General features: G+C 58.7%; 1 protein-coding gene across 4 annotated transcripts in view; it reads left to right on the top strand.

Moving 5' to 3' along the window:
• Window positions 1-17,306, top strand: part of Unc13a (unc-13 homolog A) — a 41,065-nt gene extending 23,759 nt beyond the window's left edge. The window contains exons 25-44 of one of the 4 annotated variants that reach the window (XM_048340892.1): window positions 154-288; window positions 1,074-1,207; window positions 1,597-1,682; window positions 1,764-1,890; window positions 2,580-2,676; window positions 2,941-3,084; window positions 3,729-3,812; window positions 4,466-4,543; window positions 4,754-4,842; window positions 5,246-5,398; window positions 6,093-6,216; window positions 6,884-6,889; window positions 8,156-8,194; window positions 9,807-9,836; window positions 11,151-11,207; window positions 11,572-11,652; window positions 12,009-12,156; window positions 15,565-15,657; window positions 16,116-16,275; window positions 17,006-17,306. In XM_048340892.1, the coding sequence (XP_048196849.1) occupies window positions 154-288; window positions 1,074-1,207; window positions 1,597-1,682; window positions 1,764-1,890; window positions 2,580-2,676; window positions 2,941-3,084; window positions 3,729-3,812; window positions 4,466-4,543; window positions 4,754-4,842; window positions 5,246-5,398; window positions 6,093-6,216; window positions 6,884-6,889; window positions 8,156-8,194; window positions 9,807-9,836; window positions 11,151-11,207; window positions 11,572-11,652; window positions 12,009-12,156; window positions 15,565-15,657; window positions 16,116-16,275; window positions 17,006-17,306 (2,166 nt within the window). The remainder of the gene's footprint in view (window positions 1-153; window positions 289-1,073; window positions 1,208-1,596; window positions 1,683-1,763; window positions 1,891-2,579; window positions 2,677-2,940; window positions 3,085-3,728; window positions 3,813-4,465; window positions 4,544-4,753; window positions 4,843-5,245; window positions 5,399-6,092; window positions 6,217-6,883; window positions 6,890-8,155; window positions 8,195-9,806; window positions 9,837-11,150; window positions 11,208-11,571; window positions 11,653-12,008; window positions 12,157-15,564; window positions 15,658-16,115; window positions 16,276-17,005) is intronic. The other 3 variants (XM_048340894.1, XM_048340893.1, XM_048340895.1) reach the window with 3 other exon arrangements.
• Window positions 17,307-20,572: the final 3,266 nt, after the last annotated feature.

The raw sequence follows: 20,572 nt of genomic DNA, 5'->3' as shown, positions 1-20,572 counted from the left end.
TGTCCTCTGCTCTCTGCCTCGGTTCTGATGGGGAGGAATGGCGCTCTGGGCTTGACAGTCTGCATTGACACTGTGCCGTTTCCTTAACCCTAGAGTTCCAGGTAGCCACTTCCTGGCCTAGCCCAGCCCCCACACCTGAACCCCCTCTTTCAGGTCCAGGAACTGCAGAGCCCACCACGAGCCAGCCAGGTGGTGAAGGACTGTGTGAAGGCGTGCCTCAACTCCACCTATGAGTACATCTTCAACAACTGCCACGAGCTGTACAGCCGCGAGTACCAGACAGACCCGGTGGGGACTCCAGGGGGCCGTGGGGAACAGGGGTGGGGGCACCTGCCATGCCTGGCCCTGCTCAGCCCTGTTTCCCCAGAGACCTGGCTGTTCTGAGCCTCTGTCTCTTGTATGAAGTGGGGTTAGCACCCCCATGTTGGGAGTGGGGAGCAGACAGCCCCGTAGGAGCTGTGCACGCCTGCCCAGGTGCGCAGCATTAGGCACATGGAGGTATGAGGTAAAGGTGGTGGCTGAGCTGAGTTTGGCATGAAACATGCATGTCACAGCACCATTCAAGAAACAGAGTTGGATTGTGCACATAGGTTCATCACTTGGGCTTGATTCACTAGACTGCATTCAAGACGTGGTGTCATCCTGGCCCCTCGGGAGGCAGAGAACAGGAGGATTGTGGTTTGAGGCCAGCCTGTAAATGATGTTCAAGAGCCCATGTTAACCATATAAGCAAGGCGCATTGGTGCACGCCTACTATCCCAGCTATACAGGAAGTGCACATAGGAGGATCAGGGGTTGGGCTAGCCAGGCAGAATGCAGGGAGCTTATTTGAGAACTAAGGAAAGCTAAAGGACCGGCTGCTCTGTACAGCCAGGCTTGGCTATGTGCATGTCTCCCATAATCCCCCAGTGGAGTCTGAGGCAGCCATGCCCGTGATGGAGCCAAGTCCTGCTCCTTTCCCTGCCAAGCCCCGGAACTGTGTGCTCCCCCACCTCCTGCTCCTCTTGTCCCCCTCCTCTGGGCCCAGAAATGCCCTGGGCCTTCATAACCCGCATGTCCATTGCCCGTTCCAGGCCAAGAAGGGAGAGGTCCCCCCTGAAGAGCAGGGCCCCAGCATCAAGAACCTGGACTTCTGGTCAAAGCTGATCACCCTGATTGTGTCCATTATTGAGGAGGACAAGAACTCCTACACGCCCTGCCTCAACCAGTGAGTGCAGGACCGGGCATCCCTGGCGGGGCACTGAGGCCAGGGGCTCTGATGACCACAGAGCTGTCTTTGGGGTCACCGTAGGTCCCCTGGCATGGGTGTAAGTACATACAGTTAGCTCCTGAGCCATCCTGTGTGAGGTGTGGCTTCAGGGGTGGGTTGGTGAGTGAGGACATGGGGTAGGGTAGAGGCTGAGGGAGGAGCCAGGACTTCTGCAGTGCTTGGAGTCACACTCTGCCCCCCTGTGCCCCCAGAGCCCCCACGCCCCTCACAGCCCCTCACTTCCCCTCACTGCCCTCTATAGTCTCCCCCCGCCCAAGGGCCCCTGGAAAAGGGACTTGAACTCTTTTGCCACCATGGCCCAGCCTCTATGTCACCATCTTGACCAGGTTCCCCCAGGAGCTGAATGTGGGGAAGATCAGTGCTGAAGTCATGTGGAACCTGTTTGCCCAAGACATGAAGTATGCCATGGAGGGTAAGTGCCCCACCCCGTGTCCTGCCGGCCTGCAGTGGGTCCTGTGCCCAAGCGCCGGCTGAGCCCTGCCTGTGCCCCCAGAACATGACAAGCACCGGCTCTGCAAGAGCGCTGACTACATGAACCTGCACTTCAAGGTCAAGTGGCTGTACAACGAGTATGTGGCGGAGCTGCCCGCCTTCAAGGACCGCGTGCCCGAGTACCCTGCGTAAGTCCCCCAGCCCTGCCTGCACCAGCCACTGAGGCCCACACTACGAGGGGATCCCACAGGGGTTGTCTGCCGAGAGTGCCCAGACCCAGCAGGGATCAGATCCGCAGCACGATGGGTGCTACGCACCTAGCACAGCATGTCCCACAATTCCAGGGGCCCCCAGAGCCACCTGGCACCTCCCCTTATCCTTTGGATCCACAGATGTGGGGGGAGGGCCTGCATGACGGGTGTGTGGGCTGGGCCTCACACAGCAAATCTACTGGCTGCACTTGGGTGATCTGAACCAGGGACCCAAAAGTAACTGTACTTTTTTTTTTTTTTTTTTTTTTTTGCCAGTCCTGGGGATTGAACTCAGGGTCTGGGCACTGTCCCTGAGCCTCTTTTGCTCAAGGCTAGCACTCTACCACTTGAGACACAGTACCACTTCTTGCTTTGTCTGTTTATGTGGTACTGAGGAATTGAACCCAGGGCTTCATGCATGCTAGGCAAGCTCTCTACCACTAAGCCACACTTCCAGCCTCCACTGTGCTTTGTCAGCAGCATCTGATTGGTTTCTTGGGTTGAAAGCCTGAGTTCTGTTGGGGTGAGGGACTGTGGAGGTGACTTCCATGGGTGGGGGAGGTCCAGCAGGGGTCCCAGCTGCACAGAGCCTAGGGTGAGGGGATGGAGGAGGCCGTCTGTTGCAGGTGGTTTGAGCCCTTCGTCATCCAGTGGCTGGATGAGAACGAGGAGGTGTCTCGGGACTTCCTGCACGGAGCCCTGGAGCGGGACAAGAAGGATGGGGTGAGGATGCTGGCGCCCCCTGGATGTGGGGCCTACTCTGTGCCTATCTTGGTGTTTGAGTAGGTGGAATAGTGTCTTTTGTTGATCTCTGCCCACCTCAGTTCCCTATGTACTACAGCGTGCATACACACACACACACACACACACACACACACACACACACACACACACCATACCACACGAGGGGACTGCCCTTTCCCCTGGGGAGTGGGGAGCAGGGACTTCCTCACAGTCTCCCTTGACCCGGACTCTTGCCACCCGCAGTTCCAGCAAACCTCAGAGCACGCACTGTTCTCCTGCTCTGTGGTGGATGTCTTCTCCCAGCTCAACCAGAGCTTTGAGATCATCAAGAAGCTGGAGTGCCCCGACCCCCAGATCGTCGGCCACTACATGCGGCGTTTTGCCAAGGTGAGCCTGGCAGGGCTGGCACACAGGCATGGGGGCACGGGGCTGGAGGTGGGGCAGAGCCTGGGGGAGTGTCACCCAGCAATGCTATTGGTTGGGTCCTGGTGGGCTTGGAGCCTTTTGAGTTGGCATTGAGGCAGCACAGAGTTCTGAGCTCTGCAGAGATGAGACCTCTGAAGTGCAGATGAGACCTCTGAAGTGAATGGGGATGACATCAGTCTGGCTTGCATGAGGGGGGGGTCTGGAGATGGCTTTGGGGTACAGGGGGCCTCAAGTCAGGCTTGTGATGAGCCAGGCTCCAGGGTGGTAGCCTAACAGAGCAGCAGGGCAAAGCAGGGCTGTGATTCCAGCATGGGGGCAGAGTGGGGTGGAGGATGGTGGTGGATGTGGGATGGTTGCAAGTTCCAGGCCAGCCTGGGCTTTGCCTCCCATGCAGAACCATACGAGGTCTCCAGAAAAACCTCTGTCTCCTCCTAGTGCTGTGTCTCTGCGTCTCAGTGGCCATCCTGGCAGGGGGTCGCCAGCCCAGCAGCTACCAGAGGCACAGCAGGGCCTGAGTCCTCACACAGTGTGGAATGGGCATGGGTGGGGGCTGGTGACCAGAGCTCCGGGGCCCTGCTCCCCTCATCCCCTGTGTGTCCCCACAGACCATCAGTAATGTGCTCCTGCAGTATGCTGACATCATAACCAAGGACTTCGCTTCCTACTGCTCCAAGGAGAAGGAGAAAGTGGTGACCTGGGCGCCCTGTCCTGCCTGTCCTGTCCCCCCCTGCCCAGGCCCCACCCATACTCTGGTCTCTGTTCAGCCCAGCCTGGCCCTGCCCACACCCTGAACTGGCCCTGCCCACATCATGCCATGGCACTACCCATACTATGGCCTGGCCACACCCACACTCTAACCCCTGGAGCCTTTCTGTTACATGGGATCTGTGTGGGGGTGCCTGGTGCTGTGTGCTTGAGTGCATTGTGTATGGGTGTGTCTTCTCTGCCTCTGTACTGAGTGTGAGGCGTGTCTGAGCACACCTGTGAGTGGATGTGTGTGTGTGTGTGTGTGTGTGTGTGTGTGTGTGCATGGGTTTGTGTGCATACTTAAGTGTGTCTGACCTGCCTCTATGAGCCCATGTGCCAGGACGTGGGGAACCCTTGTGCTGCGCCCACATTTCCCAGTCTAGGCCCCAGAGAACATCGCTTAAGTCCTTCATCCCTGGGTCAATCCCCAGCACCCCAGACTCATCCTCAGGGCAGCCCAGGACCCCTGCTCTCCCTGCCCAGAGCCCAGATCCCTGAGATCCCAGAGGGGGTGGGGAGGGATGATGAGGGCCCAACTTCCGGCCTGCCCCTGCCCTGATTGGGGGTGGGAGCCTGACTTCCTTCTCCCTCACAGCCCTGCATCCTCATGAACAATACCCAGCAGCTACGTGTGCAGCTGGAGAAGATGTTTGAAGCCATGGGTGGTAAGCAGGTAAGGCCCCAACTGTCCAGCCCGGTGCCCCTGAGCCCCAGAGCTCACCCCTTCTGCAGCCTGGACAAGGGTTCCAGCTCAGCCACTTCAACCCACACTGTACCTCAGTTTCCTCTCCAGCCCTTGGGGTCCCTTTTTGGGATTTGAGGAGAAAATGCCAGGGCCAGATGTGGGTGCCAGGTTACCTCATCTGACGCCCATTCCCCTTAGCTGGACGCTGAGGCCAGCGACACGCTGAAGGAGCTGCAGGTCAAACTGAACAATGTCTTGGATGAGCTCAGCCGAGTGTTTGCCACGAGGTGGGAGCAGCTGGAAGGTAGGGCGTGGGGAAGGGGACTCCACAGCCCCCAGCCTGGGGCACATGTAGTCTCAGCACAGGTGTGGGAGAATACTCAGGCACCTTCCTAATTCTGGCCCCACTGCTCACTAGCTGTGTGGCCTCAGGCGAGCAGCTTAATGGCTCTGAACCTCAGCCTGAGAATCAGTCAGAGATGAAGGTCATGTGTGTCATGTGGCACACATGTGAGGATGTAGGGAGGCGCGCTCAGGAAAAGCCACAGCCAGGGCCTGCTTCCTTTGCCACGCTCCAGTCCATCCCTGCTTTGCATCAGCTTGTGCGGGGACAGTTTGAGGCCCAATCGGAGGCTGGGGGCTCATCCCCTGGGAAGCAGATCTGGTCCAGCCCCTGGGTCTCTGCTCCAGCTTCCAGCCACACATCGAGGAGTGTGTCAAGCAAATGGGAGACATCCTGAGCCAGGTCAAGGGCACGGGCAACGTGCCGGCCAGTGCCTGCAGCAGCGTGGCCCAGGACGCCGACAACGTGCTGCAGCCCATCATGGACCTCCTGGACAGCAAGTGAGCTGGGGAAGGAGGCAGGATGCAGCCACGGGGCCCCGAGGAGGGCTGCATAGCTGGGAGGGTGGGGCATGAGGAGGGAACATGGACCAGTGCAGAGCTGGCATTGGGCATCGGCTTTTACAGATGACAGGTGGATGGGCAGATGGATGAATGTGTGCATGGAAGGGCAAATGGTTGGGAAGATAGGTAGATGGATGGATGGGGGATGGACACGTGGATGGACAAAGCGGGGATGGCGGGAAGAGCATATGTTAACATTTAAGGAAGCTGGAGAGGCTATGTGCATGAAGACTAACTAGTGGGTGGTGGGTGGCAGATGCTGCTAGATTGTGTCCCCTCTCCTGGACAGTCCTGTATCCCCACAAACTCTTCATTTTCCCTCTCTTCCCCATGCGCATATCTGGATCCTTCATCATTCCTGGAGGGTTGGATATTCCCTCTCTCCATTCTTCCACTTCTAGTTCATTCTGACACTAGACTTTCAAACAGGAGTGTCAGGGTGTGTCTCTCCCTTGAACATGGTAGCCCCCTATGCCCCCCCATCTTCAGTAAGGCCCAGAGATTCCCCTAAGGCCCCATGCTCACTTGTGCCTGGCCTGTGCAGCCCAGCCCGCCCCAGCAGTGCCACGCAGCCCCCAATCCCTGCCTGCCAGGGTCGGGGCCCCTTCTGAAGCCAGCTTCCTGCCCCCAGCCTGACACTCTTTGCCAAAATCTGCGAGAAAACTGTGCTGAAGCGGGTGCTGAAGGAGCTGTGGAAGCTGGTGATGAACACCATGGAGAGGACCATCGTGCTGCCCCCGCTCACCGACCAGACGGTGAGACCCACAGCCAGCCAGCCGACTGCACACAGCTTGGGGCCTGGAAGTGGTGGGGGGAGCAGAGGGGGAATCTGGATGAAGACCCTGGGCTCACAACAGTTGTCAGGGCCAGGGCCAGTCAGAGTGGCCCACAAGAGACTTTGCACATGTTGTGTTTGTGTGTCGGGGTCACAGCAGTCAGGATTATCCCCAACCATTAGGCTTATCCCTAAATCAAAAAGGTCACATAGGGTCCAGAAGTGTCCAAGGCACAGGGAGGTCATGAGGTCAGAGATCAGAGGTCACCTAGGGAAGAAGTCAGCTTGGGATGCAAGGCCAGTCAGGGGTCCTAGAGCTCACAGTGGAAAGGGCACGCACAGGCTGGGGGCTCCTGGAGATCAGCCTGAGGGGCCACCAGAGATAGACCAAATGTCACCCCCATTAAGCTACACAGAGGGGAGCCAGGGTGATCCCAGGAGAGGAAACTGAGAACTAGACAGCATGGCCTGGGGTGGGGGAGGCTGGAGACACTGAGAGGCGGAGCTGGGTGGGGGGAGGCTGGGGTGCTGTGTCCCTCCACTGGGTGGTGCTTTGCTCCTGGCACCTTCGCCGCCCCTCCCTGGCTTCCCAGGACACTGACAGTGCCTTGTTCCCCCTCCCCTGCCCCACCCCATCTGGCTGACAGATGATCGTAAGTAGAGGCCCGTCCGTCCGTCTGTCTGTCCGTCGCTGTGTCTGGACTGGGCCCGTTGCGTGGCTTCCCCTTCCAGCTCCCCCTTGTCCACCCTGGGCCCTCCCACCCCCTGTCCTCCCTCTGCCTAGATGTGCCTGTGTGTGTGTCTTGGGTGGGGCATGGGGAGGGGAGGGGCTGGGATGGGCCACAGACACCGCCCGCCCCACTGCCTCCAAGCCTCTGCCCCTGTCCAGTCTCCAGCTCCCTTAACACCAGGAAGAGGAGGACAAGAGCTCCTACACACCCTGGGCTCCTCTCTGGCTGCCCTTTGAGGTCCTGTGGGCTACCCCCAAATGCAGGTGCTTACCACAGAGTCCTTCTCAGCTGCTCTGTGCAGCCCTCCCTCTTCCCACCGGTGGTCTCAGTCCGCAGTCTGTCCCTCTGTCCTTAGCACCCTGCTGCCCTCCTACCACAAACACAGATGTACCCAGGTGGGAGAGACAGGGTGGTGGTGGTTTGGGGGTCAGGTAGATCTGGTGTCTGATCCCAGCCTGACCACCCTGTGGCTGTGCGTGGAGCGGGTGAGGGCATCAGACTCATGGTTGGATAGGACCTAGAGCAGATGTGATGCTCCCGCGCTGGCTCACGCCCACACCGCAGCAGCGGCCACCAGCAGAGGCTGATGTGACCTCTGCAGGTGCAGACCCCACCGCCCAGTGGGTGCGGCCTGGATCGCTGTAACCCCATGCTGAACGTGTGCCCAGCCCAGGCTGTGCCCTGTGTGCAGAGGATGAAGAGGTTCCCACTGCATGGCTCTGTGTAGCCAGACCCAGCCACAGCTCGGTTGCTCACCTTCAAAACAGTCCTTTGAGCAAGGTGACCTTGGCCCACCAGCTCTGGAGAAGAGGAAGCAGGCGGGGTTGGCCACTTTTGAGGCCATGTGCTAAATAGGTCCAGGGATCAGACAGACGTCTGTCTGCATAGTGCGTTGACTGCTTCCTGTGGACCTCGAGACTAGGGGCTGCCTGCGTTCACTATGTGTAAATGGGCTGTAGTTTGGCTGTGACTTTTCTTTCTAGCCTTCTTTGTCTCTGTCTCTCTATATCTCTGTCTCCATCTCTCTTTCACCTTTGGGAGTCACACACAACCCCTACACAGCCTGGCCCCCACACAGCCAGGCCCCAGCCCTCAGATGTGTAGACACCCCGCCCCTGCAATAGTGAACACCCCAGGTCTCACTGCACAACTTGGTCGGTTGATGACGCTGTGACGTTGTCTCTGCAGGGCACCCTCTTGAGAAAACATGGCAAGGGATTAGAAAAGGTAATGAGGGCTTCATCTTGCCGAGGTCTAATTGTGTGTCTGTCCTGAGTGTGTGCACACATGAGTGTTGGTGTGCGTGGGTGGGAAGTTTAGCGGGGGGCATGGGAGGAGAGATGTCCTAAGCAAGGAATGTGTACACGTGTGATCATAGGAGTGTGCACATATGAATGTGGGAGTGTGTATGTGTGACTGTGTGCACATGTGATCACAGGAGTGTATGTGATCACAGCAGTCTTCATGTGTGAACACAGATGTGTGTACATGGGAGTGCATGTGAACACAGGAATGTTCACATGTGATCACAAGTGTGCATGTGTGATCATATCTGTATGCATGTCTGAATACGAGTGTGTCTATGAATATGGGGTGTTTGCATGGGAGTGTGTATATGTGAGCATGTGGGTATGCACATATGAACATTGGAATGCGCATATGTGATCATAATAGTGCATGTGTGAACAGTGGTGTACACACATGAACACAGGAGTGCATGTATATGAGTGTGGGAGTGTGTACGTGTGTGCACAGGATGTGTGTGTGCATATGTGATCATAGGAGTGTGCATATGGGCACATGGGAATGCATGCATGTATGATCATGAAGGTATGCATATGTGTGCACAGGACTGCATATGTGTTCAAGGGAGTGTATGAACTCGGGAATGTGCATATGTAAGCATGGGAGTGTGTGTGTGAGCATGTGTATGCATATGTGATCATGGGAGTGTGTGAGCTCAGGGGTGTGTGCTTGTGTGCATAGGAGTGTGTGTAAGCTCGGGAGTGTGTGTATGTGTGCACAGGAGTGTGCATATGTGAGCACAAGAGTGTGTGTGAGATTGGGAGAGTGTGTGTGAGCTTGGGAGAGTGTATGTGACTACAGGAGTGTGTGTGAGCTTGGGAAAGTGTATGTGAGTACAGGAGTGTGTGTGTGAGCACAATGAATGCCGGCCCCCCGCAGTGCTGGGGCTCCTCTAAGGAGACCGACGGTCTGTGTGGCTGTGTTGTTGTAAGGAAGCGGTTGCCTTGTTGTGCGCGTGTGCAGAACGTGACCTGGCCAAGCCAGAAGTGGGTCTCACTCTGAGTGTGGGTTGTACGGCTTCCCTTTGGGGGCCCTGGGCCCACAGGCATGCAGCGCGGTGGGGCCGGAGCCATGGGAGTTTGTGAACCTGGTGGTATGCGTTGTGTGTTCTGCCGTGTGTTTCCATGCTGAGCTGGGTGTGCATGTGTGCCCATGTGCTAGTGTCTGGTGGTGCAGGTGCAGGTTCAGGACTTGTCACAGGGTGTTTTCTCTAGCCAGGCTATGAGGAGAAGGCTCGGTGGCTGGTGGAGGAGAGACCTGAGCCCTCTCTTCTCCCCTTCCCCGTGTTCCCCAGGCCGGCTATCCCCAGAGGACACCCCACAATGTCCCATGGTGGAGAAATCTGGCCCCACAAGCTCCTCCACTTCAGGACAAGGGGAAGCTTGTTTTTGGGTGGGCTCAGCATCAGGTTGAGGAATGGGGAGGGAGCTTGTGGGCTGGCAGTGAGATTGTGCTTCGAGGGGGCAGGGAAGTCCCACCAAGTATCCTCCCAGCGGCCACCAAGACTCTGACCTCCACCTGATTCTCTCCACAGGGCAGGGTGAAATTGCCAAGCCACTCAGACGTAAGACCAGCCTCTCACTGTCTGTGTGGCTCCCACCCCACCCCACCCACCCCTGCCCCTCTGCGTCTGTGGTCCATGCCGTCGGGGGCGGGGGTACTGGGTACCTGTCTGTGACTCTTCCTTTGTCTGTCTGGCTTGCTTGTGGGGGGCGTGGGGAGTGCAGGGCAGGGTTGCCCAAGAGGGTCCTGCTCCCAGCCAGACTGCAGGTAGGCATAGCGGGGAGCACGGAGGCCCAGGTGCCAGGCCATGGGCAGTGGCACAATGGACTGCAGTAAGCCGAGGGGTTGCAGTGAAGGAAGGGCAGGCCTGGCATGCATGGCATGGGAGTGTCCACCGAGTGTGCGCAGGAGGCCCAGGTTCCAGCCCTGCGCCTTCAAAACAACAGCACCCCTAAGTCACAGCGCCAGCCCCACAGCAGTCCTAGGCAAAGCAGAGGCCCGGAGGCCACCCACAGGCCATCACGTGGGTCCAGAAAGCCCTCCTCCTGCCCCGCTGGCACCCGGGCTACAGAGCAGCTAGGCCTCCGGGCACCCAGGCTCACGGGATTTGCTTCCTTGAGCTCAGCCCCGCCCCACACTCACATAGATTCCCCCCTATCTAGAGAGCAGACCCGGCCCATGGGGGGGTCGGGTGCCCAGGAACCCCCACACCAGCATGGAGGAGGCTGGACTAGTGGAGCCCAGCCTGAGGCCTGTCGGGCTTGGTGCTTCCTGTGCTTGAGAGCAGAAAGCCATCAGAGTGAGCCTTGAGCCTGCTAAAAGCCAGAGCGCAGATGGAAAATCAGGCCCAGAGGTGCATTCATTTGCTCATTGCCACATAGCAGAGCTGAGGTTTGAGCCCAGGCCCATCTGGCCATAACTACCTTGGCATCTTTTGAGTGTCTACATTGGGGGTGCCTACTGAAGCATGTGTTTTGGTAGCAGTCATCCTTTTGAAGGTCAGACTAACAGCCCCCCAGGATGGCTGTGGGAAGGGGTGGGCCACCAAGGCCATGTCCTGGAACTCAGCCCTACCTTGGTTGTCCCACTCACACCCCACCTTACCCCATGCCCCACCCTGCTTGTTTTTCTTCCATTCCAGCCTCTGGGTTGCAGGGTTGTGGGGGGGTAGTGTCCATACCCCACTGGATTAGTGGGGGCAAGGCCACCCCTCGGCAGGACTCCCTGGGGACTCCAGACCTCTGTCCTCGGGACCCAGCCACCACCCAGGACAGAACCTCTGAACAAGAACCACGTGGTACCCAGGGCTGGGAGTCTTCTGGGGCCAGGGCCTGGACAGGAAGTGGCCTCACCAAGCACTTGTCCTTCCCCACAGGGAACCCAAATGATCTTCAATGCCGCCAAGGAGCTGGGCCAGCTGTCCAAACTGAAGGTGAGGCCACAAGAGGGGTGAAGGGGGGGCAGCAGAGAGGATGGGGGCTCCCAGGGGCGTCCCCACTAGTGACACTAATGACATGTTCTGACATGCTTTGCAAACTGCAAACCAGGGAAGAAACTGCATAATTCATTTGGAAAGATGTGCAGGGTTTAATTACCTTCAGGTACAGCTTGGTGAAGTGTACAGAGCTAATCAACAAATACGAAGGGAATACCTGGCGTGTGCCACACTCATGCTGAGTGCCAGGCTTGCTTAAAAACACCCAGTCCCACACCCCGAGGTTTAGCAAAGTTGTAGTCTGAAGGTGGGGACCCCAGCCTCTTCTCCCCTCCCCCTTACCATGCTTCCTGTCTCCCAGGACCACATGGTACGTGAAGAAGCCAAAAGCCTGACTCCAAAGCAGTGTGCGGTGGTTGAGCTGGCCCTGGACACCATCAAGGTGAGAGCCTGGCCCAGGCTGCTCCTGGGAAGGACCGACAAAGTGCACACCTGGCACAGGTGTGGCGGGCAGCCTCCTTTGCCTTGTGAGATCAGGCCTGGGGTAGAGGGAGGGATGAGTGGTGGCAGAGCCAAGAAGGCAGCAGCAGAGAGCTTTCTGGAGGAAGCACCTGGGAAGAGGCTTGGAGGACTGCATAGAAGTTCACCAGGAAGAGCCAATGGGAAGGGGCTGGGAGGACCTTTCCAGCCTGTGTACAGGACACACAAAGGTCCTGAGAACACTGGGTCAGCTGGGATGGTGGGTGGGGGAGAGCCATCGCAGGTGTCCCCTTCCCTTCCCTCACTGTCTCCCCATAGCAATACTTCCACGCGGGTGGTGTGGGCCTCAAGAAGACCTTCCTGGAGAAGAGCCCGGACCTGCAGTCTTTGCGCTATGCCCTGTCGCTGTACACCCAGGCTACCGACTTGCTCATCAAGACCTTTGTGCAGACACAGTCTGCCCAGGGTAAGAGCGGCGCCCCTCCTTGATGCCATGGCCAATGAGAACCAACTGGTGTGTGGGGGTGGGGCTCCTGACACCACGGGGGCCATTTCCTGGGTGAAGGCTGGGAAGTGATTGACAGCCCTGGGGAGGGATCTGGAAGCCATTGACAGCTCCTACAAGTGGACCCCTTGCTGGCACAGGGCAATTAGGTGATTGTCACCTCCTGGCAGAATCTATAATGTCCTGAGACCTCTGGGGATAGGACTTGACATTAGTAGTCCATCAGGGAGTGGTTGTCAACCCTGAGGGCAGGACCTCTAACTTGGGGACCTGAAGACTGATTGACAACTTGGGAGTCCTGAAGGCAAGACATGATTGACAGCTCCAAGAGAGACCTGCCCTTGTAGACCAGGCAAGAGGTTCCAGTCCCCAGGGGAGGGGCCTCTGGTCTGTGTCCGAGGGAGGGCCCATGCCCTGGGGAGGGGGAGAGGGTTGTGCCTCAAGTTCTCTTTCTCTGTCTTTTGCTTCTGTCTCCTGTCTCTCTGGCTTCACATGCAGCCTCCCGGGCAGGAGGGTGGGGTCCCTGGTCCTGTCTTCCCTTCCTAAAACACAGGGTAGGGGAGGGGGTCTCTGTTCTGAATGATCCAGGCCTGGGGTGAGGGTACCGGGTCTGTGATTTCCATCACCCCTTCCTCCCACCCAGTGAGCGAGGGCTTTCCTGTGCGCCAGCCTCAGTTTCCCCTATAGTCCTTGCTGCTTTTGGTGTCCCTGGTGTTCCCAGAGCAGGAGGCCGTCTGTCTGTCTGTCTGTCTGTCTGTTGCTGACGTTTCTCTCTCTCTCTCTCTTGTTTTTCCTCCCTGTCACTTGCTGCCCTCTCTCCGTGCCTCCCTGCCCTGTCACGCACAATTCATTTCTTCCTCTCCTCCCACCCATCCCTCCTCTCTCTCCCCTCCCCCAACTAGTCCATGGTGGAAAGGGGGCTAGGTTTACCCTTAGTGAAGACATTTATCCTGACAAGGGTACGTGCCTCCGCCACCCGCGCCCGCGCCTGCCCGGTGCTTGCACCCTTCCCAGCCTGGCTAGTAAAAGGCCCGTCCTCCTCCTTGGGCAGGGGCGCCTGCCCAGCGCCTGCCCAGCCGGGTGAGGGGAAGGACGGCTTGCTGGTTCCACACAGAGAAGGAGAAGGGGTGGAACCGGTTTCCCTAGGATCCATCAGATCCGGTCTGTGGGCAGGGGTGCAGCCTCTCCACAGGCGCCTGCAGGTGCAGACCACAGGGACTGGCATCACCCTGCCACTGCTGCAGGAGCCACAGGAGCCAGGGCTGCATGTAGAGCAATTCCTGGCCCAGGGCAAGCTCGAAGCAGTTGTTCATGTTGGTATTGTGTCACACTTCAGAGTTGAAAAGAACGAAGGTGCCAGACTTAACTCAGTGCCTGGCCCTGTGCAAACATTTCTTGAGAGATCTCAGAAAGATGTCTCCAAGCCAGGTGCCTACGCCTGTGTCCCCAGCCCTTGAGGCTGTGGCAGGAGAATGGCAGTTCCAGGCACAAGCTGACCCTCATCAGCCTCGGGGGCATCCTTTGCCTTGTTTCACAGGCTGGGGGGCTAAGTGCCAAGGGCGAAGTCACTCTCCCGAGGAGGGCTGGGCTTGGGAGCCCATGGATACCCTTCTGTGTGGAGCCAGCAAGCCATGGGATGGGGGTGCCCTGCACTACCCTCTCCCCCTCTTACTAGCTTTGACCTTGGTCTGACCTCCACCCTACCCACCACAGCACCCCAGTCTGGCCCAGATGGAGCCTGCTAGAAGCATCAGCCTGGGGGAGGGGGGAGGGGGTGAGCATGTGACTGTTTGGGGTGGGAGCCTGAGGTGGGAAGGAGGGCCACCTGGGGGCAGTGACCCTGGCTGTGACTACAACCAGGCTGATGAGGGTGTCCAGCCCCTGTGCTCGCTGACCTTCAGCCACTTCCGATCCCACCAGGTCACCTGGATCAACTTCTGACTGAGAACATCCCCCTGCCTTCCCTCCCATGGTCCCTCTATTCCTGTCCCTGTGCATGGGTGCTCCAGGAGCGGGAAGCTACTTGGGGGGCTGGGGAGGGCTTGATGGAGGTGCTGGCGGCCACAAGTCCGGCAGGATGACAGTGGAAGGGAGTCTGGGATGCAAGCTTTGATGCTGTTCATTGTAAAGTGTCCATTCAGGACACTTACAGAAGATAGAAAGAGGCTCATCACTGTGATACCCATAGCACACAAGTTGTTGGCTGTGGGACTGAGCTGGGGGGGGAGGGGGCGGAGTTGGTGTTGGGAATGGCTGGATCCAGTCTTCAACAGTGCTACTGGTCAGTTGGTCTCTATGGACAGAATGTTGCTCTCCTTATTGGTTTAGCACCAGAGAAGGACAAAGTTGTATTTGTTTGCTGCCAGTCCTGGCTGTTCCTGAGCTTTTGTGTTCAAGGCTAGAGCTCTACCACTTGAGCCACAGGTCTACTTCCAAGTTTTTGGTGGTTATTTGGAGATAAGAGTTCCTTGGACTTCCTGCCTGGGCTGGCTTTAAACCATGATCCTCAGATCTCTGCCTCCAGAGTAGAATTACAGGCATGAGCCACAGGTGCCTAGCTGTACCAAGTTTTTGACAGAGCCAAACTCTCAGAGCCATCTCCTATTGGCCTAACTAGGGTCACATGAACAAACCTTGACCAATCACTGCAGCCATAGCCAAGGAGTGGTCTGATTGGATAGCCTTGGTTCTTTGAGTGGGACCAGGACTCTGGTAAGGTGGTCAGTGTGTTGGAAGTTGCAGCTAAGCAGCTCTGCGGTAGTGGGGGACAGGAGCAGGGGCAGGGAGAGGTGCTGCAGATTCTCCCATGGAGCTAGAGGGCTGTGGGGGCGTCATGCTCCAATAGGATATGGTCTGCCTTGGGGTGTATAGAGTAGCTGAGAAGGAGGCAGTCCAGGAAGCCTGGGATGGAGCTGAGCCCAGAGGCTGGATGTGTTTTGAAGGCTGGACCTGTAGAGGCTTCCACTGTGCCAGCACTTGGGGAGGGGGGGAATAAAGTCAAAGGTGTCAGAAGAGAAGGGTGGGTGAGATGTGCCTAGCACATCAGATGTACATCAGGAAATTGTGTCACTGTCCCAGCCAGGGCTCCCAGTGGTACAAAGGGCTGACTGCGGACAGCATAGCTATCAGTGGATAAGAAAAGGTAGGCAGGTGCATTAGACTCAGAGATGTTAAGAAACTGCCCAGAGATTACACAGAAGTGCAGTGAAGGCCAAAGCCCAGAACTCTTCTTCCCTCCTGGTCCTTCAGTGCCTCCCAGACAGGGCTGAAGACCTGTGCCGCCAGCACTCGGTGGGTGGGGGGCGGTGGGGGTCCCTACAGTGGATAGGAAAGAATAACTCACATCCAATACCCTCCCTACCCACCCAGGCTCGGGTGTGGAAGACCCTGTAGGTGAGGTCTCTGTCCATGTTGAGCTCTTCACTCACCCAGGAACCGGGGAACAGAAGGTCACAGTGAAAGGTGAGTGTTCTGAAGTGGGGGAGTGCAGGCCTCCATTGGGAACTACCACATTGGGAGGCAGACCAGACTCAAGCCAGCTCACGCTGAGCCCCAATGTGGGGGGCTCCCCGGGTTCCCCCAGGCGTGTCTGCAGGCAGGATTTCCTCTTCTATCTTTCTGCTGTGCTTTCACTAGTTTTAATTTAGTTAGTTAGAACAACAAATGGGCTGGTTTTACCCATATAGAATCAGATTTTGGATCTAGGCCCATGTGTGTGTGTCTATGTCTGTGTACTGGGGCTTGAACTTGGGGCCTGGGTGCTGTCCCTGAGGTTTTGTGTTTTTTTTCTCAAGCCTGGTGCTCTATCACTTGAACCAGAGCTCCATTTCCAGCTTTTCAGTGGTAACGTGGAGGTAAGAGTCTCATGGACTTTCTGCCCTGGCTGGCTTTGAACAGTGATCCTCTGTCTCTCCCAACAGTGGTGGCTGCCAATGATCTCAAGTGGCAGACTTCCGGCATCTTCCGTCCATTCATCGAAGTCAACATCATTGGGCCCCAGCTCAGTGATAAGAAACGCAAATTTGCCACCAAATCCAAGAACAACAGCTGGGCCCCCAAGTATAACGAGAGCTTCCAGTTGTGAGTCCAGGGTGCTTGGAGGGAGGGGAAGAGCCTTGATTCGGGCACAGGGAGGGCCTGATGCCATCCAGTCTGGATGGGGCTGTTAGGGTGCTTGTGCTGAGTCTGGAGGGGCCTGCTGCTACATAGGGAACTTGGTGAAGTTGGGTCAGGGTGTGGAGGCTATGGCGTGCCTAAGGACTGCCTCTGAGGAGGAGCCAGAACTGCGCAGGCGTGGCCAAGATGCAGGGTGGGCGGGGTGGGGGGGGTAGCTAGGAGGGCACGGCATGGGTGTGACCAGGGAGACAGCCAAGAGCGATGGGCAGGGTCAGGACCTGGGGTGGGCGTGGTCCAGGAAGAGGGAGGGGTGGTCAGGGAGAGCTAGGAGTGGTGGGCGGGGCCAGGAGCGCTCAGGTGTGGCACGGGCGTGGCCATGGGAGAGCTCAGGAGAGGTGGCAAAGGTGTAGTCATGAGGAGAGCTAGGGGTGCTGGGCATGGACAGAGCAGAACTCAGGAGGGAGTGGCATGGGCGTGATGGAGGAGAGGTCAGGAGGGAGTGGTGGGGGAGTGAGAGGGGAGTGTGGATAACCTTGTGCAGGCTAGCAGCTACCTGGGGGCGGGGCTAGAGGGCGGGGCCTTGTTAGAGGTGCCCAAATCGCTGGTGTGGGCGTGGCCCATGGGAGCAGAGGCAGGGCTTCCAGGGGCCCGCGGTGGGCGGGGCCTCCCTCACGCCCCGCCCTCCTCTCCGCAGCACGCTGAGCGCGGACGCAGGCCCCGAGTGCTATGAGCTGCAGGTGTGCGTCAAGGACTACTGCTTCGCGCGCGAGGACCGCACGGTGGGGCTGGCCGTGCTGCAGCTGCGCGAGCTGGCTCAGCGCGGGACTGCCGCCTGTTGGCTCCCGCTCGGCCGCCGCATCCACATGGACGACACGGGCCTCACTGTGCTGCGCATCCTCTCGCAGCGCAGCAACGACGAAGTGGCTAAGGAGTTCGTCAAGCTGAAGTCGGACACGCGCTCTGCCGAGGAGGGCGGTGCCGCGCCTGCGCCTTAGCGCGGGGCGGGCGGGGGCGGTGCTACGCCTGAGCAAAACCTGGGGTGTGGCTATGGGCGGGGCTTGGGCTCTGGCCCCTCCCCCTAAGGGAGTCTTGTCCGGGCAAAGAGGGTGTCTGCGCCTGCGCCCTCGACTTGGCCTCCCGGGAATTGTGAGCCCGCCCTCTCAGGAGGGCGCCCGGAGAGCGAAGCCCCTCCCCTCGGGCCCGCCCTGCCCCCTTCAGGGGCCTGGAGCGGGGGATGGAGAGAGACCCCGCCCGGAAGAGGAGGCCACATCCCAGGGCTCTGGTGCCGGGAGTCTTTGCCTCCTGGCGCCGGGAAAAGCCATAAGCGGGTCCCAGACCACTGGGACCCAAGACCAATTGCCAAGTATGCAGCTGAGCTCCTCGGGGAGCGCCCCGGAGAGGAGCGGAGGGCCGGGGTCCCCGGAACCTTTCAGAGGTTTGTGCAAAAAGACTACTGGGCGGGCGGGGCGGGATTCAAAAGCACACGCGCCCTAGGGCGCCCAAACCCAGGGGCTGAGGGCGCGCTCTGGGCGCCGCGCTGCCCACTTCCCCTGGGGTTCGCCTCCCTCCCCGCACACCCGGTCCCCATCCTCGAGTTCCACACGCACGTGTCGGCGGTGACACTGAGGGCCGAGCTGCTCCAGGCGCGGTTCCCGATCCCGGCGGCCGGAGTGGGGCGGGCTGAGCTCCCCACTGCTGCTAACTTCCGCAGTGCCCACCCCCAGTATTTACGGGTGCCTAGAGATCCTCCCGTCCTAGGCCCTGCGTCCTAGGACCGACCCCACGAGAGAAGAGAGTTTCAGTTGGGGTACCAGGCTCCCCTCAGCCTCCTCCTGACTTTCCAGGCCGGAAGAGCGGAGACGCACAGACCTGGGACGCGGGGTGGCAGGGCGCCCCGGAGTGCGCGGCTCCGCTCCGCGCGGGACCCGGGTAGGGACAAGGTGGGCTCGGGGCTGGGATTGGAGACGCTGGGCCGTGTGCCTGGGGTGTGGCTGCGGCCTCGAGGCAAGGGGGCCCTGGCCCAGAGCTGGGACAAGCCAAACCGGGCCTTGGTGAGCTATCTGCCCTGGAAGTTTTAGTTACATTCCCAGGTAAGAGCTGGGAGAGGCTGGACTCCACTTCTCAAAGCTGCCTCGTGGACACCGGCTTATTCTGGAGGCTGTGATGACTTCCACCCTCAGCCCCGGGCCGCGGAGTGCACTGGGTGCCGCTGTGCGCGCCGCTCAGGAATTTGACGCCAGACCCTGTCATGCACCCGGGCTGGAATTCACGGGAATGTGGGCGCCGCCCAGAGCAAGAGGGAGCTGGCGACTCTTACGCAGACTTGGGGTCCAGACCAAGGTGGGGGTGCAGGTAGAGTAGGGCCGGGCCATGGGTGGGTGACTCAGCTGCAAACACCCCAGATGCCCCGAGAGGAGGCAGTGAGAGGGCCTCGTGTGGCCAGGGAGCTTCGGGGAGTATTTGTTGGATGAGTTGAGCAATCCTAGGCTAGAATTGACTGAAATTTCCCCCATAGTTCCCCAGAGAACTTCTACTCATCCTTCAACACACACACACACACACACACACACACACACACACACACACACACACACACACACTGCTGTAGAAACCTTCCGTACTCGCCCCCAGGACCTCAGCTTCTCTAGCTCCTCTGGTTTGCCCTGATGCCGGGAACCTGGGGAGGTCTGCCGCTGGACCCCGATTTCCCCAGATCGCTAGGCTGAAGCCTCGGGAGCCTCGGCTGCTCAGCACCGCTGGCCAGTGGGCAGCAGCTGGGAGGTCGTGCAAGTTGCATTGCGGTTGGTTGGCAGAGACCTGCGCGTGGCCAGGCGTTCACGCGTGCTTGTGCCAGGTTCCCACACAGACCTGGGGGTGGAAGATGTCAGGACAGAACACGGAGCCATGCCGGTGCAAGGAGACCGAAATCCGGGGCTCAGCTCTGCCATCAGTAAGCCGGGCCCAGAGAGGGACGCGGCGTCTGGAGCTGCCCTGCAAATGGAAGCGCTTGGAGTCTGGCCTTGACCGACACCTCCGTGTTCGCCATCACATGTGGATTCTGGGCCCAGCTGGGGTCTTGAGCCTCGTTTCCTGTGGGAGGGGGAGCCCTGAGTTTCCGTTGGTGGAGGAAAAGGCGTGGGACAGGTGAGGCACGGACCAGAGCTCCGCCCCCAACGGGGAGGAGGCTGGAGGTGACCACGCACCAGCCCATCAGCGCGCAGATCCCAGAAGCTTTGGCTGAAAACGCCGAGGTGCCGCCCGCACCCCAACTCTTGACACCAAGTCCTTCCCATCAGAGATGCAAAAAAACACCACCTCCGCCTCCCCCCTGGACTGGGACTCAGACTCCGCGCGGACGGGCGCGCGGGGGCGGGGCCTGGAGCCCGGGGCGGAGTCCGGCCGCCTGTGGGCGAGGCCTGGGCGCGGCGGGACCTCCGGGCTCCCGGCCCCGCCCCTCCGCGGCTAATTTTAAGGACCAAAGTCGTCGCCGCCGACTCTGTTGCTTTCTCTTCGCCTTGTTTTTAGAAAGATCAAGTTGACACTGTCGAGTCAGATCCCGCCCAGCCTCGGTCGCCGGTCGCGGCGTCCCTGGCTTCCGGCCCGGCCCGGCCGCACTCGGGGAGGCCCCTCATCCTACTTAGCATGTAATTAATGTGAGCCAGACATCTTTTGTTCTTCGTTCGGATCAGTTCTTATTTTTTAACTTGCTCCGGTCGGTCCCCATCTCTCCGTAAATGTGACGCGTTTGACAGCACTGAGAAGTCACGAATGCATGGTGTTGAGATGTTTTGCACTATTCTGACTCTTTGGTCTCTAAGAATATTTTACTAACAGCTGACATTAAAAAAGAAAGAGAAAGAAGAAGCACAGCCCGGGTGCTTGGCGTCCCCTGCGTTCCACCTTGGCCAAGCGAGCGCGTGCGCCGTGCGGAGGAACCCCGGGAGGGAGGTGGAGGCCGATGGGTGGGGGCTCCAGGCTGCCCGGGGCTGCTGGGAAGCGAAGCTGTGGCCTCAGAGGGGCGTGGCCTACGAGCAAGCACAAGGCCTAGAGTTCAAACCCCAGTTCTACAGGAAATCTGAAGTGTGAGGAGAAGGGAAGAAACAAAATTGTGACACACCTCGAGGGTGTTCTACAATTATGTGGTTGATGGCCTTATGATTCCATTTCATTATGTCATTTATTAGACTGCATGTTAACTATTTGGCAATTAATCATGCAATTAGACATAATGGCTGCTGTGGTTATCCGCCCTACAATGACA

The sequence above is a fragment of the Perognathus longimembris genome, chromosome 3, assembly GCF_023159225.1.
Source record: "Perognathus longimembris pacificus isolate PPM17 chromosome 3, ASM2315922v1, whole genome shotgun sequence".
NCBI lineage: Eukaryota > Metazoa > Chordata > Mammalia > Rodentia > Heteromyidae > Perognathus > Perognathus longimembris.
Note: the sequence above shows the minus strand (reverse complement) of the source record. Positions and strands in the feature narration are given on the sequence as shown.